The 25,670-nt window shown below is 36.8% G+C and overlaps 2 protein-coding genes across 3 annotated transcripts; one reads left to right on the forward strand and one right to left on the reverse strand.

Annotated features, from left to right (window-relative positions):
- The first annotated feature begins 66 nt into the window (after positions 1–66).
- LOC114531020 (protein lin-54 homolog) lies at positions 67–9,128 on the forward strand. Of its 2 annotated transcripts, none has more exons than XM_028552648.1 (16): positions 67–1,690; positions 2,417–2,720; positions 3,090–3,241; positions 3,930–4,175; positions 4,521–4,703; positions 5,293–5,384; positions 5,467–5,538; positions 5,875–5,977; positions 6,385–6,438; positions 6,576–6,603; positions 6,893–6,945; positions 7,127–7,226; positions 7,638–7,737; positions 7,822–7,903; positions 8,018–8,111; positions 8,218–9,128. In XM_028552648.1, exons 2-16 carry the CDS (start codon positions 2,453–2,455, stop codon positions 8,223–8,225), a joined length of 1,635 nt encoding a protein of 544 aa, XP_028408449.1. In that variant the 5' UTR covers positions 67–1,690; positions 2,417–2,452; the 3' UTR covers positions 8,226–9,128. The 2 variants fall into 2 exon arrangements, with proteins under 2 accessions (XP_028408449.1, XP_028408450.1); XM_028552649.1 differs by having other exon boundaries at positions 2,420–2,720.
- Positions 9,100–13,217, reverse strand: LOC114531022 (serine-threonine kinase receptor-associated protein-like). The gene is made up of 8 exons (XM_028552650.1): positions 13,030–13,217; positions 12,353–12,488; positions 11,987–12,068; positions 11,833–11,905; positions 11,463–11,562; positions 11,214–11,351; positions 10,319–10,455; positions 9,100–10,163 (listed from the first exon to the last, which is right to left on the reverse strand). Exons 1-8 carry the CDS (start codon positions 13,136–13,138, stop codon positions 9,979–9,981), a joined length of 960 nt encoding a protein of 319 aa, XP_028408451.1. The 5' UTR covers positions 13,139–13,217; the 3' UTR covers positions 9,100–9,978.
- Between the last annotated feature and the right edge of the window lie 12,453 nt (positions 13,218–25,670).

A 25,670-nucleotide genomic window follows, 5' to 3' on the forward strand; every position in this document is an offset into this window, starting at 1 on the left:
TGAGCACGAGATAATCACGAGTTAATACCGTGACGTATTTCCTCCCCCGAGACAGTGGCCTGATCCAGGCCTGATATGATTTTAAAAACAATCCCATAATTAGCCATAAATTTGTTTCGCAACAGTATAACATTTTGGTTTTACTTGTATCATTGTAATTCGAATGCTCTTGCAGTAAACTTTTACTTGCAGCAAGCTGTTTAGCGTTGTCAGACTTGTCAGATGTTTGTTCTAACAACAAGGTTGACAATACCACCCAAAATATGGTAACAATAATATAATATTGATACGAAACAAGTTCTCCTAAATTTGTCGTCACCATGATGTTAGCAGAAATACGTGCTAACATCTTGTTGACATCTAATTTGTACCTTAAGTTTTTACGCGTATACTGTGTACAGGAATTAAGGTTATTAGATAACCAGGTAGCAGCGTGGCAGCCCGCCAGCCCCCTCAAATACTTCTGAAAATATGACTACAGCTCATAGATTGTAACGTCCAGAACATTCTTGTAAAATTTAGACATGCCTCATTTGACGAGAGAAGATAACTTTGTCCTCGTCAACACTGATCAATGGATAGTTAGTACCTTAGCACGGAACGGTACGATTTTGAAAGCGGTATACGTGGAAACGGATGGAAGTTTAAACCGGTTCCACGTGTTCACGCAGAAAACCGGAAGAATTCAAGCAAGGTTCGAGGAAGTATGCTCTTTAGGATCGTGCGGTTCTGTTTTCCGCCTGTTCACGCGGAACTGTTCAAATTTTGAACCTTTTTTCTAGTGTTTACATGCGAATCACCACGCTTCTGTACATTCTATTTCCGAGAAGTGTTCTCATTTATGCATTTTAGAATTTTTAGCGGTGAGTGGCCTCTCCACAAGATGAACCTGGTTGCCGCAATATAATAGACGTTGGTTATCCAAAACTGTCATTCCTTGAAATGTAAATGTCAATGTAAATGTAAATGTATATGTGTTATTTAATATTTGTCATTGCATTGATCACTGCATTGTCGTTCTAAAGTATAAGACTTTGGAGGGTAGTGAAGTTTAAGTTCTAAAATTGAGAATTAATCAGAGCACAGAAGATTAGCATTTTCCCCTTATTCTGCACGTCTATTTAAGGCCTGTTTTTCACTTCAACCTTATCGTTGCGAAATTTAACGTAATTTAAAGTAATATGTTATAGCCAAATGAGCAGAGAACAATAATATACGCTATGCTTCGCCACGCACCGTCTGTCACACGTACACATACCACTGCCGGCACTGCGATCTACTGAGTAAAACAGTCTGGTTGACATTAGCACTGATCAAGAATAAAGTTTGAACAAGTAAAACGCGACGTAAATGTAGATGGGTCAGCGCTAGTCTCTTCAGAAGTATGCACTCCTATATTACTTTTCGACAAAATCCACGTTCAAAATCTCCCGACAAGATAGCTTAAAAAAATAAACCAATCAGTGAGCTCGTTATAAGCCCATGTGATCAAATCAACCAATGATATTGCTCGAATGATCGTACTGCACGACGGGACAGAATAGTGCTTCGTGGCTAGAAGCGCGTGATTTTAAACAAAATGGCTCGTCGATGAGGGAGTTGTTGTGTGCAAACAATAGCATTTTCCCCTGGGTCTTGTTCTTGCTTTTGTTCACATTCTTCGCATAAAGACTTTTCAAATGCTTCCTTGGTATGTATATTTATTTATTTGTTGCTATGAGTTAGCCGATCGCGTTAATTTGCCTTGCAAAACAGGCAACATTTTATACAATTTTTCGATCGCCGTCTGCTATCATAAATGGGATGGATAGTTCAGTGTTCGTAGTGTAAACTTACGTAAAAGACAGAACACCCTTCCTCCACTATAGCTTTAGATATAAACGCATTACATTACAATCGCTATTTAGATAAGTCCCTCGATGCAGACATAAACTCGAAATTTTGTGTTATCTAGCGAAATATTTCGACGTGTCGTCTCTGGTATAAAAATTCACCTTAACCGCACAGAAACAGCCTATTTTTTTAAAAAAATCAAGTATAAAGTCTGATATCTGCTATACTAGTAAACAAATCGTATATATTTTTCAAAATATTGGAAATTTCACGAAATTTTTAATTTGTAAAAATGTAAACAAACGAAGGTTCATTATATTTTGAATTTTGTAATCAATTTCGAAACATTCCTTACATATTATCATGTTATAATTTCCGACGAGGAAATATGAACCCGAGTGACGATATTTAATTTATAACCAATGCTTTTGATTTCTTTTGTTTTTACCAAATTTCGATGGTGCCATTCTTGTTTATAAATATTTTTTCAATACCCTCTTGATTACAGTATTAAATATGGCTGTACCTGTGATTACTCTAGTTTTAATACTTTTCCTTTGAACATACAATTTTATTCATAAAGAAGAATGTATCCTGGGATTAAAGCAGAGTTTTTGTGATGTTGCAACAAGAAGCTGCTAGCCTAACAACTTTGATCAAAACCGAGCCATCAAATGGAGCGATGGATGCAACAACAACAATGCCCTCGGAATTTGTGGCCATAACAACCGCAACAACCAATATGACATGCCCTGAACCAATGGAGCAAGATGCACCAGAGAGTGTCACTTCACCACAGACATGCCAGGCCCAAAGCGTACAGCAATCTGTGGCATCACCGATGCACGCAACTCGAACAGTCTCTGTTGCACCATTACAAACACCAGGTAGATGTTGTAGGAATTTAAAATCTCTGTTCTATTGCAAGGAAATTGGAACTGCTCTGCCATGTTGAAAATTTGATTCACAGATTTTTTTGAGCAATTAACAACCGTCATGAACAAATTAAAATACTCAGCCAAATCTACAATGACCTAGTTTTGGAATTCATATTTAGTATATATTTTACTAAAGTATTGCATCTAATGCCATAAGACTTTACCCATGAACCTCAAAATAGAATCATTTAAAGATTTGTCATTTCCTGAAACAATTTTAAGATATGAAGTTTCCCATTTTAATATGGAAAATGATCCCAATTTTTAGTTTAATGGTGTCTGTTCAGAACTCTTCTCAAACTTAACCTAATATTATAGGCCTACCCCAAGGAAACACCCAACCTGGTATCATGCAAGCACCAAGAAGCACTCGTCCTACGTTGGTGCAGACACGCCCCATTGCTCGGCCCATTGCACCTCAAACAAACAAGGTCATTCCTGCTCCCACAGGGACTCCACCAAGTAACAAGGTAAGGCTAAAATTATTGTGACTCTGAGTCTGACCCACATGATGATACTATTTGGACCTGTTATCTACAGTATGTTTGCCAGTATAATTGAAAATATTGTATATAATTGAAATTATACCATATAGATATACAATTGGAAATTGGTTGAAATCTTTTTTACTGCATTATTTTCTGTTTGTTTCATTTTTTCTGTTTGTTTCTTCAAACTACTTCAAATAAATTTGTTTTACAACCAATGCAACAAATTTTGTATGATATGCATTTCACAAGATATTTAGCAATTTCAGTGTTAAAATGGATTTCTGTTTGATGACATTTCCAAGTTGTTGGACCAGTGATACTGGGTGTATCAAAAAACTGACTGCAACCCTAATAGTTCCCAGGGGCCTATGATCTTTTGCTATTGAATAGAAGCAAACATATATGAATATTACAGTTTATTATAATTTATACACCCTGTATATACATGGATTCATGAGAATACATTCTATTTGATATGAAAAATTTGCAGCACTAACAATCAAATACAACTATTTATTTCTCTCAACATGACAGAGAGTGCACTGTACAAATAACCATTTACTATCAAACACTTACTGTAGATCCATAGGAGAAAGCTTTCAAGGGTTATCTCTTTCTAGAGTTGTTACCATTACAATTACAAATTTAAAAAAAATCCTTTTTGTAGCCAATGTATTTCACCACGACGTCATCTCCGAACAAACTGATAGCCATTCAGGGTGGTAATGTTCAAAGGTTTGTCCAAGGTCTTGGTAACTTATCGCGAATACAGATTGTCCCCCAACCTAGAATAAACTCGCAGACCGCACTGAGGCCGATTGCCCCACGGCTGGCTACGAGCACAAACACAACAATGAGACCTCAGGTGGCTCAAATACAACTCAAACCAGCTGCGCCGAGGGCTGGTAAACAGGTACTGCACGTTAAACGATGTATACATAGAGTTTAGTTAGATATTACTGAGGAAAAGTGAGGCAGCGTCCTCTAATACATAACTAAGCATCACATGCGGTATGAGAACTGCCTAAAATGACACGCGCTGTGCCCAAGGGGCAATTTTGGTTGTAAGGAAACTTTGAAAAATTTCATAATCAACTACATCCACGCATTGCGCGCTTTAGAGTTGAAATGTTTAAGGCCAGGTTTCCATTGTCGTAGGTGTCATGAACATTAAACCGAAATTCTGAGAAAAAGCTCAATACTCTCAAAAAAACCATGTCAAAGTAAACATCAGAAAAAACTCTGTCAAACCTTTCAGGTTCTATCAAACACCAGCCAAGCAGCAACAGGCGTGGTTCAGCAACGTGTTCTGCTTCAGGCTCACCCAGGTCCGACCCAGCTGCGAGCGATTGCCCCTAATCTTGGTAACCTGCCACATGGTGCTACCATACAGTTTCCACCTGGTACCATGTTTCGAGATGGTGTTGTTTATGTACCACAGGTTGGACCACATTCTGATTCAGTAGTTTTTAATCGGAATAAACAGCCCCGCTTTTCGTGATCGTACATGTGCATTTTATTTCCGTGGTGGCATAAGTTGTTTCTAAAAACTAGCGGCCTTTTCTCATTTGGCCATAACCAGAATAAATACAGTTTTGGTCGTTTGTTTTTCTCCTGTAAAATTGAGTATACCGGGCTGCGTAAGAGTTCATGTCGGTGTTTTTTCAAGGCTCAGGAATAAATGCACTAAAAAACCTAAACGTAAAGGAAATCTTAAGACCCGTTTACAAATGCGATTTTCGCTGCGATTTTATGTTCTTCTTTTGATAGCGTTCAAAGTTGCAAGTGTAAACGGGCCTTTAAATATAAAATGTCACATGAAGCGATACAGTTCTGATCATATATGGACTGTATTTTTTGTGAAACACGCTGGGGTCGCTGCACTTATTTTTGGACCGGTCGGTTCTTCTCTTCAAATGGAGTATGCCACACCCTATAACCGCTCCCAACATTTACGCTCCTGCTTGTGTTTAGATCCATTAAAACTCTTGCAAACTGTCCGCTTATCTTTTACTACATTGTGTATTTAGCAAGTTCAAACTGGAGCTTCCACAAGTGGAGTACAATTATCGACTGTGCAAATTGCACCAACGGCTACAAGCACTTCCCAAACTGTCAATGGGTAAGAAATTTAGGACGCCGAGAAAAAAATTGTTTATACACCAATAATGTGCTTTCGCCTGAACAGTAAGTTTCCCTTCCAGCGTTCAAGATCCTCCGTCGCCTTCGAGACAAAGAAAGCCTTGCAATTGCACAAAATCCCAATGTTTAAAACTGTAAGTATTCTCGTGACATCATTGGCTGGCTGTGTGAGGGGTGCATAGTGCGGTTCAACTAACTTTGCACGGGTTTATTTCATTATTATTATTAACATTCTACAACACCTTTTCAACCCTTTTTACTCGTCTGTGATGCCTGTCAGCTGTGTTGTTTGATCTCGCTCTTCTTGCAATAAATTTTGTCTATAGCTAGTTTTTTTCGAGCCACACGAGATACCGCTATACACTACTGGATAGAGTTTTTCGGCCTTCGTACAAATGGGTACAGAGCATGCAGTTAAGAGGAAGGATCAGTTATCAGTTTGATCATTGCATGTTTGTTGTATTTCGTAGCTACTGCGATTGTTTTGCGAATGGTGAATTCTGCAGCAACTGCAACTGTAACAATTGTTCCAATAATATCGAACACGAACAAGAGAGAAGTAAAGCAATAAAGGTTAGTCCTCTCGATAAAAGTTCCTTCAATGATAAGTCCGTCTTTTCTTCTCTTTGTCCTTATTGTCAATAATTTGTCTCCGCCAAATCTTGCACAACTCTTGCCCCACCTTTGATTAAAGACCCGAGATCACAGCTACTGTACGTCACAGTAACATGGAAGGGAGACCGAGTGGCCAAGAAATGAAGTCATTTAATCACTTCGCACTCAAGTCTCATTTCCATGAGATTGTGTGTGGGCAAATACCTCTGAACTCTATTGGAAATCTCCACAGCTAGGGTCTAACTCAAATCAACGATAGTAAACTTCCCTCTCCATGCATAATTCTTGTTTGATCGGGTATATAATAGCGCTCACCCCGCATTATTAAATGTGTGCCACTCTATACACTACATTGTCTTACTTAGGCTTGCTTGGAGCGCAATCCTCACGCTTTTCATCCGAAAATTGGCAAAGGAAAGGTACGTGTAAAAGTATAATGGTAGTGATAGTTACATTTGGTGAAAGTCGAGTTCCATGTCGACTGAACCACTCACCTTCGCCAATATTAGTATAGATGCACACGTCAATAGACTGAACAGTGCATTAAACATTTCAGGGTGAAACGGAGCGAAGACACAATAAAGGTGGGTCAACGTTGAAGGAAGTATGCAGTTGGGGAAGTATACAGTTCCACGTAGTATAGGACACAACCCTCTTACACCCTGACGCCTCGTGCGCTCGCTAGCGATGCCTCCTAAACACCATCACTCATCAAATTGACCCGAGCGTTTAGAATATGAAAGGGACCTGAAGAGGATGCCATATCACTGCAGTGTTTTCGATAGGCCCGTAATGCCTTTTACACATTCACCCATGATAAAATTGGTTTGGAAACTAATTAGCTACTAACTTTCTTCTCGTGATTTCCAAAAGGTTGTCACTGCAAGCGGTCTGGTTGTCTGAAAAATTACTGTGAATGTTATGAGGTTAGTTTCGCGAAACTTATTCAGGGTTGAAGCCTGGAATTATACCTCACCATGCATGCCAGTCTCTTTCTATTGTTTTTGTTTTCCCGGTCGACGACCCGTCCGTCACAGTCTTATGGACTTCACTTCGACTGTGTACTACCTGTTTAATGATAAGAATGTTTTGAAAATTATCAATCAGGCAAAAATCTTATGCACCAGCATCTGTAAATGCACTGGATGTAAAAACTTTGAAGAAAGTCCGGAGAGGAAAACCTTGATGCACTTAGCTGATGCCGCAGGTACGTTGTGCTGGCTCAATTATTGATGATAGTAAGTCAGTCGTGACAATGATCATTAGCATTAGGCGGTGATGTTACTAGATTGTGGTAGACTGGTATGATGATGATGGTCATAGTGGTAATGATGGTGATCACGGTAGTGATTATCATGGTAAAGTTATTGATAGAACGATGGTTATCATGGTAATAGTTAAAATGGTAAGGATGGTTATGGTAGATTCGTAGGGGTGATGTGGTATCATAATAGTAACGATGGTTAACACAGTAATAGTTATTATGGTAGTAATGGTTGGTATCGTGGTATGGGTAATGATGGTATCATAGTGGTGGCGGTGGACATCACGGTGATGGTTATCATCACGGTTACGAATGTAATGCATGGTGGTACAATATTTTGTTCTATTGTTGTAGAAGTTCGAGTGCAGCAGCAGAACGCAGCGAAAACAAAGTTAGAGTCACAAATGGAGGACATGCCTAGCAGAGCACCAATACTTGCACACGCTGGTGAAAAGTACGGACAGAAATATTTCTTACTCAGTTACTGTGTAAATGAACTTTGTTATTGTGTACTGAATAGTACCTTTCTCTCTTGTAGGCTTCCCTTCTCTTTTGTTACCCGCGATGTTGTCGAGGCCACATGCCGATGTCTTCTAGTTCAAGCTTCAGCGGCTGAAAAGGTAAAATTGCAAAGAACCTATCCTTCCACTCGACGTGGAATGACAAATCCCCGCAACATATCAACACACAATTTGTGTCAACTTCTTAGTCCTCACTGCTCTAAATTTTAATAGAAAAACATATCACGGACAGATATTCAAAAGCTAGTCCTGGAGGAGTTTGGAAATTGTTTACTGAAGATCATACATACAGCTAACAACCGAAGTGGTAAGAAATAATCAGTGTTCAATTTATTAGGATGTTTATCTATCCATTCACCTGATTGCTCTAATCTTGTATTCATTCACCTGACTTTGCACATATTTCTTTTAAGGAAGCTGACTTTAATCCATGATGTACATCCCTGAATTTGATTTTGTAAATATCTTCCATAATCGAATGTGTTCCAGTGTAGTTTGACGATGTGCGGAGCTAGTACTGGGGCATATCCACACGATCGATTATCACCAAGGTGATTTACTACGTACTGACCTGGACCAGTTAACAAGAGCGTCAGAAGTACACCAGGGGCCAAAAAATAGATAAAATTATCCACTGGATAGTGATTATTTAAAACGTTAAATAATTCTACTCTGGCACGGTTTTAAAGTTAAAATGGTTTTTAATACTGTTAAATTTGATATATGTAACTTCGTAGCTTTTTTAAGCATTTTTATGGCGGTTAAATCACTATCCAGTAGATAATTTTATCCAAACAAACACCGCCTTTGCTTGCTCGCAAAATCGACAGTTTGCCTTGTTGCAAAAGCTAGTAATAGCAGCTTTTCAACAAAGTGATTTGCTCGGTTTATATCTTTCCTTGAAAGCATTGCTATAATATATGCTTATTATATAGTTTTAATATTTCTCACTCCACAGCATCATCACGATGCTTTTTTGTAGACGAGCCGAACAATTTTTCACTGCGTGAATATCAATTTTGATTTGAATTGAAAATGTTTGATTTGAACGTTTTTATGCCGCTAATGGCGCGAGATCAAGAGATGACCGTCTCCATTATAGTGAGAGTTAATGATAATCGAGAAAGGGTGATTTTGTCGGGGCAAACGATATCAGTGCATGGTCTGATCTTCGAAACGTGTGAAACTAGACGAAATCGAATGAATTTTAGTTAAAATATTTAGTCACATGCGATTTTTGTTCGCGTGCATTAATATAAAACAATTGTATATGATACAGTCTGATAATATAGATTTAATAAAATCTAACTTTTACACATCCCAAGCAGTTTCTTGTATATTATTTGCTATTCTCAAGCCTCGCTATCAAAAATCCTGAAAATTATAACAAAACGTTTGAAATCTTTGTTATATTTTTCAGCCATGTACAATTCTCAGTGAGAATGGAATACAACTGGATCGATCTTTGCAATAGGCCTTATGCATAATGACGTAACAAGCCGTGGCGCCTGCAAGAAATCCGTTCTTAGTAGTCAGGGCGGGAAATTTTGAAGTTTAAATTCCCTGCAGTGAATAGAAAGACCAGACTTCTTCGCAGGCGTCACGGCCTGTTACGTCATTATGCATAACGAGTCTGGGTCTATGAGTCTGCGCTTTGGAAATTTCCCTGCAAATGCTTGTAGCTATAGATGCACCGGTGCAACTTGCGATGCAATTCTACTTTAAAGAGATACAGCGACATGGACACTTTGTGTGTTCTATAGCGTTATTTTGTCCTCACGGATGTCTTCTGGTACAAATATTTCGAAAACGCTTCATAAGTATAATTGCGTTACAAGAAAAGCTGCACCGTGCAACCACACTCTTAAAACGAAAACAGATAGCTTTCACTTTTGCACAGCCTAAATCGTTCCGGCGGCGGCATAGACATAGACATGACATAATATTTGTCTACTAATTCAATGGACATAATCGGATGATGGTCGACCTGCTGTTATCAATAGAAGCAAGTTAAAGTTGAGGATTGGGTTCATGCGTGTGAACAAACAAATCAGCGTTAACTTCTTTCAGGCTTCTTCCTTTGACAACTGCAGGTTGAGCATCATCATCAGTCGCGTGATCCTGCCTCGCATTTGTTACGAAAATGACTCAAGTGTTTTCATCCTATACCAGAATCAAACTTTGCCATTCTCAGTAGTATTACCGTCGTCTCCGTTTAGAGATTTCCACAAACCGTACGTTTTTCCTACGGTGTTTTGCCAGAGTCTTAATGTTCCATCCTCTGAACCAGAGGCATATAGCTCTCCATCCGGTGAGAAACGAACGCAGTGAACTGGGCCGAAATGACCTTTGTACGATTCTGAAATGAAATGGACAGAAAGGTATACGATAAAGCGATAAACGTTTCACTCAATTTTAGCAATGAATTTGATTACAACTCATATTGTCGTTGGGCACAGACATAGCTGTCGCACGCGATATTTTAGATCACTTCGAAAATGATAATGAAATTACCTAATTCTTTTCCTGTTTCATAATCGAATTTAAATAACCTAAAGTCTTCTCCTCCAGCGACAAAACAAGATTTATCAGGATGAAGTGAAGCAGAGTAAATGTCACATGGACATTCAAATGACTTTATCTTCTCACAACTAGAAAGACGAGAAAATATGGTTAACAGATTAACATGTTCAGTATAGCAGTTGTCAGAGCTGGTGACATTTTGTCATACACACTATGTTAAGCCTTAAGGTTGGGGAGGACAGTGGGTGAATTTCGCCCAGGAACGCATCTAAAACGGCCCTAGAAATTACAAAACAACCCACAAAACATGTTTGGGGGCAGAGTGGAATCACAGTTTTCATCATCATTATTTCTATAAATAATAGACATGTCTATTATTTCTATGCTATCCACCTATCGAATTAATTTACATCTTTAACTATGGCCACAGGCAGTATAAAAAGAAATAATTCTTTTCTTATTCTAATATTAAACACCAAGAGCTAGTCTGGTTTCCTTCTTTACAACATACTTGGGCCACAAGCAAAATCAATTAGTACCCATACTGCCATACAGGCATCCTGTATCCCAGGGGCATAGGAAGGTGTTGAGGATTAGGGAGGGCCATGCTTACAAGATGTCATCATGGTTGTTACCGAGCGAGAAATTATTGAAATTTGATTGTTCTAAATCCTTGGGAAGTAGCCATATCAGAGCAAAAGTATATGTGTTGTTACAACATACATCATACAGTACTGTATATACAATTTCAAATTTTAAATCAATTTTTTCAAGGTACCATATTATCAAAGTACCAAATATTGGGGGGCAGTCGCTTAGCTGCCTGCTTCCTACACCTCTGCTAATAAAGTAAACTGTTTATAAAAAACTATTAGTGTATAAATACCTGCTAGTATCCCAGAATGACACCTCTTTACCATATGTTACTATTAATACAGTCCCATCTCTATGTATTTCCATACTTGAGACTGGATGATCAGTTTGTATTGTCTTAAATTCTGTCATTGTACGTACATCCCAAAACCTGAAACACAATTCCAGTAGCAATATTAAAATAATGACACCAAAATGATAGAAATTGTCAGCTTTTGTTTCACTGCTGTTTAAAGGGTAATCAATTAACACACCCACTTACCGAATTATCTTATCATCTCCACCACTAAAAATTTTCTGCCCATTTGAATCCAAAACAGCTGATTTTATATGGCCTTTGTGACCCATTAAAAGCTGTGGATCTAAGTAAGTTAAAGTAGTATATTATCACATTTCAAAGTTCAATCAAGTCATACTATCAAAATGTCCCAGTTCTTCTAATCAGTTAAAAACCTAAAGTGTTTCAATCAACTAACAAATGGCACAAAAGAAAGACCAAAGAGAAACTACATGACAGTCAATCCCAATATTAAATCATAATGTGGATCCAAGATTAAGATAATTTTTAAATACATGGAAATATAACTGGAAATAATATTTCTAAAAGAGCCTCAACATGTAGATTTATTTACCTGAGCCAGTGTTATTCAAGTCAAATAACCTCAGAACCTTCTCATTGCTGCCTGTCAAAAGTTGCATAGAATCCTACAAAAAAGTTGAGGCAAATAACTCCTATAAACATGATACATTAGAAACTCTTTTTAATAGCATCTTCATAAGGCTCACCTCGGAAAAATCCACTGTTTTAACAATGTGCTTGTGTTGAAATGTCACTAATTCCTCTCCAGATATTGCATTCCAGACTTTACTGCATTTTAAAAAATTAAGAATGATTAACAAAATCAGAGATAAAACATTTACGGTAACAATACTTTAGAAATTAACTATTGTGACTAAATCCTCTTAAATCTCAACATAGTTACACCCAAATTAAAGCTTTCTTAAAGAAAGAATATAAATTTGATAGAACTAGCATTTTCAAAAAAGGGGTTTATATTTTATATTTTGTACTATACTATTTATTTCTTATGTATCAGGTAATTATTTAAAGCATTAATATTGAAATGACTGAATATGATATCAAAAACATACGCAGTAAAATCAGCACCAGCTGTTGCAGCCTTGCTTGCATCTTTATTCAAAGTGGCTTCCCAAACCGCACCTTTGTGGCCCTCAAATGTCCCTATCCAATCCCCTGTTTCGCCTTGCCGCAACATTGGTTTGCCATCTACAATGAAACAGAAAACACAATAAATCTTCATCCTTTGCCTATGTGATCCAAGGTTGCCAAGGTGTCCTTAATTATCTCACCCTAACTAAACAAATGACAAGATATGTTGAAAAGAATAGTTATCAAAGTCACAGAATCAACTTTTATAAATGTGTGATAATTTTCGTTTATACAACTACACTATTTGTTTATTATGATATCACATACAGTTTGTATATTTTCCATTACTTGCAAAATTAAAGTTATACAGATACATAAATACTACAATGATTCATTGATGAAAACCAACGAAGTATATCAAATACTAATTGATACGTTTAATTAATCAACATTTATATAAAACAGAAAGTTCCACCATTAATACCGGCATTCAATAAAAAAGCACAATAAAACAATTAATATGCGCGTGAAAGGTAAACATTCTGACAAGAAAGATTCTCTTCGGACATAACATGAACACCAAATAACCGATCAATCTACTAGTGCCATTATTTTGATCAGTATACATTAACAATATCAATACGGTATCACACTCTACCTTTGCAAGCGCTTATAAGAAAATATCCATAGGATGTTTTGTCGGAGAAAGATAAATTAACAACTGGTCTGGTGTGGCCGCTACATGTAAGAGGAAGCTGCCGAGCCATCTTGAAGCGTTTGTGAGAAAATCTGATAGAGAAAAGCAAGATGAATGTGTAACTTGTTCGTTCGTATAAAAAGGGAAATTAATTTTTCGATTTTCGTAGTTTTTGGCGGATTACCGCTGCTCTGAGGTCAAAATTGTGTTCGTCTTAAGGCGGCTCTATGGGGTAGTATTCTGGAGACTAATCAATTATCAATGGTTATTTTACCTTCCCAAAAATACTTCGCTTTAGCACAACGTAGCCATAAGAACCCCTCAACTCAAATTGGGGCTATTGCTTAGCTGTGGATAGCATACATAAATAATAAATTTAATGCACTAACGTCCTACATTAATTTCCATACTTCAAATTGTGTACACAACACTGAACCAAAAAATACCTATTATCCATCTTTTATCTATGCCTGAGCTCTACTATAATTCCGGAAGGACTTGCTCTATACTTGCTCTCGAGCAAAAAGTGAAGCAAAAAAACATGGCGGATTCTCTTTGATAGAATATTTCCTTCGGCAAACAATATTTAGATACATGTCATTGTTATATGATTAAAAAACGGCTGCATGAGAAGTGGAAAACCCTTGTTTGAACAACCCTAAATACTTTTCCCATCGTTTGAAGCATGCTGTTTTTGTTTTTATTTTGTATCTTATACTGACAAATGGAATGGAATGTAGTACTACATTATAGCACTACATTGGCTTCGTTGGCTTTAGTTGATTTGCCCCGTATAATGTTCTTTTTATTATCTACAGGGATAGAGACAGAATTGCAGTATATTTTTCATTTTAATGTACCAGAGTTTGGTGTTTCAGTAAAAAATCGATAAATAGATAGAAATAGATAAAAAGACATTTCCTGAACTTTACTATATGTTTATGTAACGGATTGTTTAATTAAGAAGATTAGAATAATTCTTGATGAGCTTAAATTAATGAGCTCAATCACATTACTAGAAATTTCCGAACAGAAGTAGCGAATTACGCAATGATTCCACAACCAAGTTTTTGAAATTCTTTTACGCCAGTGTTCTGGGAATCGAACCCAGAAGCCACACTCGTGTTTTTTATCACTACCAACGAACACGCTTTGGTTTGGCCCCAGACATGGACACTGTTTTTTAAAGCCAAACGAAAAGGAGGGAAACCGGAGTGCCCGGTGAAAAACCCTCCAAAGGTAACCTGAATTTCAGGTTACCTGATCGGTGGTCCGAATTTGGTATTTTCATTAGAAATCGCCTGCAATGACAGTTCAGTTTTTATCCATAGTTCACCGTTTCAGTTCCGCTTATCCGTACCGAGTCCCAGGAATTGCCATGCAATTCTTGAACTTCGTCAATTCGATCCTTCTGATGGTCTAACGTGCGCAGCGCGCATATCATCCGTTGCAAAACACCAGACTTTTAGAAATTAAACCGGCTGCGCTTTTTCTGACAGTGGCAACAAAAATTATTTCAATTATTTAAATGTTCATTTTATGATTGAGAAAAGCTTCGTATTCACGACTTACATGCTTTTTCATCTCAAACTGATGTAGACAACGACCACTCTTCTACTACCCCTTCTTAATACATGCACCGTTTTTTACACGTTCTGGATTACGGTTGACCGAAAATGGAGGAAATAAACGTAATCGGGGCTCAACATGCAACTTACTCAGTATGGCTAATCATTAATGTCCCTTACCTTTCGCACCGTATAATTACCTTTGGTAAAAAGTGTACCAAATTTAACTTGCCTCTCTGCTCCATTCCAAACTCTGAATTCCAGTCGTGTTCTTCTTCAACAAGATCTCGACGGTGCACGAGGCGTGGAAGAAATTAAACAACATAGTAAGTGTGTCAAAACGCAAAGGGTTTTCAGTAAAGGGTAAGCTTTTTAGGCAAGAGGGATGCCTATGCGGGCTATGCCTTTTAAGAATGTTCTATTCAGTAAAAGGAGCAATGTATCAATCATGCATAACATAGAAAGGATATATTCCTTCTTACTGAACTTCAAGTTATTCAAAGATTACGTTTATTTCCTTCATGTTTGGGATTAGCCGGATTTTCAAAGCTTAAATTGCATTTCGAAAAATTAATGCCAACAAGGGAAACAGAAGAGTGGTAGTGTCTAAACATCCATAGTCAATTTTTCTTCATTTTAATCCGCTTCAATAATTCGAATTTAAATATTCAAAGACTAGAGTATAATTTTTGATGCCACTGACGACTGACGGACAGACCATCGAAATGGTCGCATTTTAATAGGCTGAACAGAGAACTTATATAATCATATAAGTACACTGGATTAGCTACCTTCGTATTGATCTAAAATTAGGCCAATACGAAGTCGATATTTTTTCTTTGCGTGCGCGTCGACAGCGCTAAATTGCCGGCATTTTGTTACTATAATTTCAATGTTATAAAGCTATTTACGCTATGCATCTTCCGCAGCCGTTAAGGTGGTCTTCAATGTGCAAAAAATAAAGATTTAATCAATAATTTGTGGAGAGCACTCCTGAAATACTGCTCTATGAAACCTTGATAGTTTAATTATTAAAAATTCACCGAATTGTTATACTTATTACGGTTTTACCCCGAGCAGAGAAAACTTATTCATTGCCTCATTTTTTGCTATTGCATCAAACGATTTTGATATTTTTTCGAAACAAAAGACGTTTTGTGTAAGACCACCTTAAGTTGTTAAAATTCACTTATTCACACTCAAGTGACAAAACTAGGAATGTTTCATCGATAAAGCTCGAAAACAATCTATAAGATTAAGAGCTGTAGGAAATTTTCTGTTATCATGCATTGTCGAAAAAGGTGAAATGTCACTTAATGTGTGAATATCATTACGTTAGACCACCAGACGGAATCAATCGGAGAATAAAGCATGCACTTACATTACCCATGCATTACTCTAACTAGTATACCTATAGTATGTACCTCGACTTGCTCCACTTTAGACCCGTGCCGTCGTCCATCATCTGATCCTGCGACGATCCTTCATCATCCGATCCTGCGAAGATCCTTCACCATCTGATCCTGCGACGATCCTTCATCATCTGATCCTGGGACGATCCCACAACGGATTCCTTAATGTAGATACCATTATTGATGATATCATGCAATAATTTCCAAGAGAAAAAAATCAGTTTTGTATAAAGCTTACAGGATAAAATTATCACTCAAAGCTCGTTTGTATACCTGCAACATCTTCTACACCACTCGTCCAAGGCCTTCGCATTTGCGCACGCGAATACAAAATATCATGCACGTTTTGTAGGAAATATTCATCGTTTTCTTAATGGTCCCGAGAAAACAAAACATTCGACTATTATCTCCTTCAACAGAAATACAATTCCTCATGCATTTTATGTTTTAGGCGCTCTGTGAGCGATATTTTTTTCTGGACTATTGTCGTTCAAGATAGACAAAATACAAGTGATGGGGCCCCAGAATCACTTGTACTTACTCCGCATGCGCTTGAGACGACTATAGACGATCATACGCAATCCAAAAATTGAAAATTAAGGAGGTAAACAGAAGAATGTTCAGCATGTCTCAGCCAAAAAAGCCAAATCCATGCATATTTTACTCATGCATATTGTCACTGAAATCGAGTTTTGTATTTGCGTGCATAAATGTCCCAAGGCAGGTCCAATATTTCTTCTTTCATTCTAAAAGTGGAAAACCTCGGTAAGACAAAAAATCACGGGCATATGAAGTTAAGTTGGAATGTTTTGATTTCCGGGTATTTTTTGTTTTGAAAGCATGGAAAGCAAAGGAATCACTACAGCACGATAAGATACTTTGGAAGTACCTACTCAAAAAACTACAATAGACAGGATGAAATAGCTTATGTCAAGTCTAGCATAAAGTACATATACATATACTCAGAATATTGGTCACGATATTATACTGACCAGTGTACTGGTCTTTCTTTCCTGTTAGAGTGTGTTAGTTTATAATAATGTCTATAAGGGTAAAAGGTTATGACGTCACCGTTATGACCCCAAAGGTTTCAGCCATTTCATGGGAAAAATTTGGGAAAAAGTCCCCCAAAATACGATGTTCTAATTTCGCGCACAATGTACAAACGTGTTATTTCAAGTCAAATACAAAATGCACATATTTTAATAGAACAATACCTATTATTCGCTGCCAGCAAGCGTTTGTATTTCGCCTTCCCCATCTTTCGTTGCCGTATAGTTCGTTCTAAAATAAATAAGGAAGGAAAGACAAAATTAACTTCTACAGCTCACTGGCATTTCATTTTCAATCGAAATATACAAAATACAGAAGTGAAAATCAGCAAGCATATGCCTCCAGCCGCTAATGTCTTCTTGCCATTCAAATCAACGCGGCGATGAATTAATAAGTTAACGAAGGCAAAAAGTCAAGCCAACAGATTCTTTAAACCAACCATGACCAGGCATGTACCTGAGAAAGATTCTTCCAACTTTTCTCTAAACTTCTACGAGTGATCCTTTCTTCTTCTAGAATACCAAATCTGACTTTCTTCTCGAACTCAAACACCTTTTATTACTTCAAGGAACATTCCATTGGACAATGCGCTGTCAAAGACCTGTTTCAAACGTCGTGCTTTTCATATGTCGAACGCATTAACAACAATAGATAATCGTATCTCCATGATTAACTATTGTTTTAAATCAGTCTCATTCTCGTTCGACATTCTCATTCGGCAAGACTCATGCAAATACTATACGGTGATTTCCCCAGTTTTGCATTCTCAGGGCAATATGTTTTGCATATTTCTATTTTCCGTTGCAAGTGATCAGTTCAATGCAAGTGATTGATAAAAGTGGCCGTTCCCGTAAAGCGACAATCGATCTTTGATTCTTATTAAAGTTTTAACGGGTTTTTTTATACTCTTATTTACATTTATTTTGATATAAAGCCCTATGTTTGGGATTAGTTGTTTCTTCCCAAAACTATAAGAAAGACGTATTAAGAGTGTTTCACTAAACGCAATAAACTTCAAATTCTGCGTGTTCCCAGCTTTCATCAAATTTTATAACATTCACTCTGTCACTTTTGATAGATGAGCCATTTGTTTGCAATGGTTTAGAACAAAATTTAAATTAAAAGTTGTGTTATTATTTTTAATTCCGCTCGGATATTTCACCTATACGTTTCCATTTACACCTACCTTGCCTAAGTTAGTTGCCTTCGACCAATGAGTGGAGCAAGACATGGTCGACATCACTGAGCTGGTCGACATGCAGGATGTTAATATAGAGCTCAGTGGCTCAACACGAAGCGCAGACGATTGTCTACGAACGACCTTCGGTTTTGGCGCCAAAATTTCCAATATTTTTAACGATACGAGCTTTGGTGAAAAGAAAAATAAACTTTATGCATAAAGTTTAAAAGTAATGCGATGAAGGGAGTTCGTTTTTATTCAATTTTATACAAGGGGGAGGTGTATTGCCTACTCTAATCTCTATGAACATGGGGCGTGTTTATATGACTTGTGCAAGACTCGAGCTATAAGTAACTTGACAATTGGCAGGGTTTCTTTATCAAGAAGATGGCAAGTCAACAACGCCAACAGCCTTTTTTCAAAACAACCACAACCTCTTCAACATCATCTGGCTCATACTTCCTAAATTACAACGCAAATACGCTGAACAAAAATGGAAACCAAGGAAACCAGTTGCAGCAAAGTGCGTCAGTATCTCGGGCAAACTCTGTAACTAACTTTTTTGCACCAAACAGTACAGTCACGAGACAAAAGGATAAAGGTAGCTATTGCTTGCAGAATAAAATAACACCATGAAAACATTTGACTACAGCTATGTATTAAGAACATCCCTTTTTGATAGTTTAATAGAAAAAATATTATATGGCTACGTGGTGCTTTGACAAGATCAGAGCCTGGGCAAGTATTTTAGTTTTCTCACGAAGAAGATATAAATGAAATTGATGCAGCCAGTAAAGCCGTGGAATAACCGCTCATGATAAAAACCGCTCATGCATATACACTAGTCTAAAACTAAATAGTAGAATTTTGAGCTGGATTTCAAGTATTTCTGAATTTTGGCTTTTGAGCTGTATTACTTGACCCAAACATTTGGCCATATAGCAACATCCAGTGTCTAATATTTCTGCAGCTTCATATAAAACTGTTGGAAGCTACTAAAAATCACTTTTGCCGGTGTGGGTATTTACAGAAACAGATGCAAAAAGATAAGTATCGTATAAATTACAATATTTCTTGGCTTTAGAGTTAGAACGAGAAACAAGTCATACAACAGAGAGACTTTCAGCTCTTCACAACAAATTGCACCAAGAAGCTGAGAAGATACGAAAATGGAAAACAAATACAGACCTTGAGCTGAACGATAAGGTAGTAAAAAACGTTGAGTGTAAACATCTAAATTAAAAAAAATATTAATTTAATCATTTTTCTTCTCAGACAAAAAAGCTTCAAGATGCAAACCAAACAATAGAATGTCAGAGAAAGTCTATTTTGGAACTACAGGTGTTACGCTGTAAAACAAATTATCTGTATACTTTCGTCCGTTTTTGCATAGATAAGTGCTTTTCATTAACACTAACAGTCCGACGGTCGGACTCCGACCAGTCAGATCTGTCCGATCTGTAAATCAAAACGCCAACGGCAACAGCAGTCCTCCGTTTTTTTTGGGTACATGCTGAGCCCCAAATTTAATCTCCACAAACCCAACGACAAACCATGTCCGATATTTTCCTGTTACACAAGGCGAGTTCCTGCATGTTTTAAACAAATGAAAATTGTCTTGATCAAACTCGGCTATTAATCAGTATTCTTTTTACAGTTTCAAAATGAAAAGCTTAGTTCAAAGCTTCAAGAAGAAATTGCAGGTCAAGCAGAACTGGAACATAAGTATGTTGAACATGCATTTTCTCTAAATTGATCTTATGCAGGTAAAAGTTATTTTCTTAGTTGTGAACAAACTGGATTCTTTTTGAAGGGCCATTGCAACAAGAGAGTTAAGCAAAGCTCTTAAAGATCAGGTGCTCAGGATCGATGAAGCAGTTGTAGCAGGCATGTTATGTAGCAGACATAGTTCCAAATTTTAAAGGGGATGCATTAAATGTAAATTGAATTGAATTGAAACAATTTATGTAGGCGAACAAGATCGTGAAGAATTACATTATTCGGAAAAACAGCGTCTGGAACAATTCCAAGTACGATATATCACGCAATAATGTTGCATGAGTATACTGTTGGTAAAATCATCTCTTTTCCATAAAGAATTAAAGACAGCACGCTCCCTTTTGGTTCTAGGAACTTGTGGTAAAATTTCAAGAATTAGAAATACAGCATTCCACCAAGTATAATGAAATGAAAGATAAACGTAAGGGGTGCTTGCCTTCCTTCTATACCTATTTTAAAAGTTAGTGACTACCCTGCTTGAGACTGCTACAATATTTCAAAAGTCTGCGTAACGAAGTTGCAAAAATCATATATTAGGGGTTTGCGGACGAGCAAAAATTTGGTGCTGGCAAAACGTTTCCTGCCCTTTGCAATTCGGCGTACCTATACTATAGGGCTTTAGCACTCAGACCCATTACAAAACGTTTTGTTTCCTTAGTGCAAAAACAACATGAAAAACACACAGCATTTCTTGTGGAGACTACGCAAAACATTCAAGATAGAGAAAAGCAGGTACAGGGAATAAGCTAGTGATGAGGCATTCATTTGGAGTGGCACGAAGCACAAAATGTCTCAATCCACTTTTATAGATGAAACTCTTATGTGAGGAAAAGGTTGAAAAGGACTGCAAGATATCAGCATTGATAAAAGATTTAGGCGAAAATCGTGAGCATTTGGAAGCAACTAAAAATGAAGAAGGTTTGCACATGCACGTGGTACTGATAAAAATATACCTAAGATGTTTTATTACTGAATCTATCAACAACATTTACTGTAAAACACTCTTTTTAATAGCTGCGCTTAAAGATAAATTGCAGAAATCAGAAAGCATAATTACATCGCAAGATATCAACCTTAAAAGTGTCAATGAAATGTTGACCTACATACAGGTACAAATAGCTTGATATCCTAAGCCGAGTTCCTAGATCGTGTAAGAACATACCTAATTCACTGACTGGTCAGAGTCACTTAGAAAACACATAAGATTACCGATTGATATACTCATCGTATTCTGCTTAGCCAAGCTGGACTATGACCCAGCAACCAAATGAATATGACCGTCGCCCCCCCCCCTCCCCCCCCTGAAAGGGGTCACCACTGAACCACCAATTCGCAATACATGCAATTCCAACTCCTAAATTTCGAAACTATCTGATTCATCAATCCTTCGTTACACATAGGACGAGAACAAAAAACTGATGTCTCAGACATATGAAAAAGACGGTTTGTTGACACAGCTACAGGCAGAGAAACACAAGTTGGAACAAATACTAAAAGAGGAAGAACAACAGTATATACAGAAAACAGAAACATTACAAGCCAACGTGACACAGTTGACAAACGAAATAAATGCACATGAAGCCAGGTTTGGTAAAATCTCTAATAGCTACTTCCAAGAGCCGCGGATCCGGGGCATGCACTGGGGAATAGTGCCCCCCCCCACTTTTTTGAAAATACCAAAATGTTAATAAAGATGCAAAATTTGGCACAACTAAAGCTAGTTCAGGTGTTCCCCACACTAGATCACTCTGAAAGATTTTATGAAGAAAACGGATTTAACTTAGAAATAACAGAAATATAGTGACAGTTATTGTTATATTTGATGAACATAGATCAGTCTTTCTGATGTTTGATTTTTGATATGCTTTTATCAGGATTAAGGAACTAACTAACAATGTTCATATGCTGACCTCTGAGTTGGAGTGCAAAAAAAAGGACTCAGGTGAATATATTCATACATGTATAGATATTCATCAACGGAAAAGATCAACGTATATTGAGATTTGTTTTTTCTTTTGTGAGATAAAGCGCTTTTTGTATTTTCAGATGTCTATACTCTCTCAGCATTGGTATTTTTCAGATGTTATATAAGTAAACTGTAATATATTTTGACTTATACTTAGACGCGCTCAAAGGCGAAACTGAAAGGCTATTAAAAGAGACAGACGAATTGAAAGAATCAAATGTGAGTATTGCAGATTTTGTACAACTTTCTCTTCCGATCGATTCTGGATATTTTCGTATTGAAATAGGAAAAGCTAACCTGCTACCAAGAAGATTTGATCAAGTGTTTGCGTGAACTTGAAACTGAAAAAAAATGCTTAGAGAAAAAGACCTCAGATTTGACAGAAAAAGAGAATGATTTTAAGGTACAAACAAATTTGAATGTATTCACAACCTCACCTGGTTCAGACCAACCATGCACGGCAACTTATTGTATGTATATTGTATGTAGGGACATTTAGATGAAAGATTTATGCATCGTTATTTCTTGTGTAGACAGAGCAAGATTCCTCTAAACAGTATATTGCAGAACTTGAACAAGAAAAAGAAACACTGGAAAAAGACATCGAAAGCAACTTGAAGGCTTTACTTGAAAAAGGGGTACGCTATCTAAACTATAACTTTGCCTATTCAAAATGACCCTCAGTCCCATCTAAGGATGATTAACACGATTGAGTTTGTTTAAACTGTATTCTTGGGCAGGAGTGAATCATTGGCTGGTATACTTTTAGAGTTTGATTGAAGAACTTCGAATGGATTTAAATGAAATGAAAAAGAAAGAAAAGACAATGCAGGAGAAGATAGACAAACTCGAAATCCTTCTTCAGGAAAAAAGGTCAGTATGAAGAATTAAATGCATGAGGAAGAAGTAACCTGACAAAATGAGTAAAAACACAATTTTCCCTCCAGCCTCAACGAGGATAACAATGCGAGTCATCTAGAAAATATTAAGGTAAGACAAGAACGTGTTTAATTAACAAAGGATAAAAAAAGATATGATATACAAAAATATCTTGTTCAAATAAAGGCAGAAAAACGCGAACTTAAAAAACAGCTGGATGAAGCAAATGAGGAAATCAAATATATGAATAAAGAAATAAAGGTATCACAGAGATAGTTTCATTGGACTCAACCGCCGACATTTCACATCGATTTTACATAGTTACAGAAACGCGGGGTTGCTATAATCGTACCTAGGATGATTCTTTATACGATACTGCTGTTCAAGAGATTGTGTAATTTTATCGTCAGTACTTGCTTTAGACAGGACCATGGACAAACTCATGCCTTTCTTACAGAACCTAAAGAAAAACACGGAGGACATAAAGAAAAGCTTGGAAAAATCAACAGAGCAACGGGAAAAGTTAGAGTACGTGTCAATATAATTAGCCTGTTTAATGGACAAGTTTGCTTAAAATCAGGCGACTGATCTGATTAGGAATAGTGCAAACCTTGACCACAATCATCACCAATATCTTACAGAGAAGAGGTATCGCAGCTGAAGAGTGAACATCAGGAAAAGAAGGAGGAACTTGACCAAACGCTAGATCTGGAAATGAATACCGTAAGTATATTTCTACTGACGCACAGGGCTTGGGTTTAAAGATCGCCGTTCTGTTTAGAAATCACGCCTGATTTTACATGAAATCGTTCTTGTTGCTACAGCCACCCTGTAGCAGCATTCTTGGGTACGTGGCGAAATCATGCTACATGCACACTGAAAGAATCAAAGCTGGATTCAAGGGGGAAATGTAATTTTGCGTTAACATCATGTGTGGGATTATATTCACATAGTACATTTCTAATATTTTACAGACCAAAGATTTACGACAACAGCTGAGTGCCAAAGATAAGGAATTAACTTCTCTTGAAAATAAGGTGTGAAAGCATTATATAAATGAACTGAAATATATCTTGTCAATTTGATAAATCCTGACGTGAGTCAATTTTAACAGACGAAAACATTACAAAATCAACTCACATTAAAAACAAAGCAAAACAAAGATTTACAGCAAGAGGTAAGATGATATACTCCAAATGATATAAGCTTATCAAGACATGTACGATTATTCACTATCAACGAGTGTTATAATTGTGGGGACTGTCGTTGTTCCATTTAGATCAAGGGGCTTAAGAGTAATGCAACTACACAGACGAAAAGAATAAAAACTTTGGAGAAAAAAGTAATCTTCATTAGTGGCTTTATGACGTTTGACATTTTATCGTACGTTTGACTATCTGTGTCCTATACGTTAATTTAGAATGATACTTTGGAAACAGAAATAAAGAAGAAAAATTCGGAGAATGTTGATTTACAAAAGGAGGTTACTGAATTTCAATTCTGCTGTTGTTTTCGTCTGAAATTGTCGGTGCAAAATTCGGTGTTACTCTCCATCTAATTATAACACTTTGCTTGTGAAGTCAAAGCGACTTGTTTTTTGCTTAGAATAAAAATTTAACAGAGGAAATAGCAAAAATAAAGAAGGACAGTGCGAAAGAAATAAAAGACGTTTGTATAAATGTTACTTACAGTAATAGCACAGCTAAAGTTATCAACTTTCTGGTTCCTGTTAAGGTGTTAATGTGATAAGTTTTCTAAAAACAACGATAAAAACTTTTCTTCATTGAATATAGCTGAAGCAATTGCAATCAGTTGTCGATAAAGGCATGTCACGCAACAATAGTTTGGAAGAAGAGGTATATGTAGGAAACCAGAACGTATTAAATTATTCACAGTGTCACATAATACAATGTAACTTATAGCATATGCAATATAACGGTAATTCTTTTGATATACAGATTAAAAAGTTGAAAGAGACGACTGAGACAGCAGTGAAAGACAAAGATGAGGCCAAGTGCAAATTTGATAAGGAACGAGCTGAATTATTTGCCACTCTGGAGAATTATAAGGTAAGGATTCAGTAAAGGTTAGTCCGTAAGTTTTAGAACTATACACAGCCCTATAATATATACTATATAATTAAAATTCATAACAGAACTTATCAGTTATCAATACAGTATTCTTGATATTTCTTGCTCTAAACCCCAGGTGGAAAATGAACTTATTGTTGCTCAGAAGGAAAAGGATTTGGAAAATTTCAAACAAAGCAAAGATATTGAAATGGAAAAACAGGTATAATAGCATGTTAGCTTTAATCTAACTCGTACAAAAAGAATGCTCATGTCATTCACCGAATATATCATAATTCCTTTTCTAGATGACGAAAATCAAAGGGCTAGAACAACAATTGGACAATTTAAACAAATCAAAACTTAAAGACGAGGTGAAAAATATAGCGACGTTGTGCTTAGAGAACAAAACAAAATTTAGAGAATACAACAGAATATATTTCAAATAATTGTGTTCGACTTTGCAGAAAACCATGAACAAAAAGATTATGGACAAAGACGCAGAGATAAACATTTTGAAGAAGCAATTATTCGAAAAGGTAAAAGTTGTATCTCTCTTTCTTCTTCCCCCCTTCACTTTTATTTATTTATTTATTTATTTATTTCCTCTTTCATTTTTGCTGCTAGTGTCAAATATGTCCTCAAACACTGCCAGACGTAAACGTGATAATAAGGCGGTTAAGATTATCGAAATTA

This window comes from Dendronephthya gigantea, unplaced genomic scaffold (assembly GCF_004324835.1).
Source record: "Dendronephthya gigantea isolate DGI-Jeju-01 unplaced genomic scaffold, DenGig_1.0 000067F, whole genome shotgun sequence".
NCBI classification, from domain to species: domain Eukaryota; kingdom Metazoa; phylum Cnidaria; class Anthozoa; order Malacalcyonacea; family Nephtheidae; genus Dendronephthya; species Dendronephthya gigantea.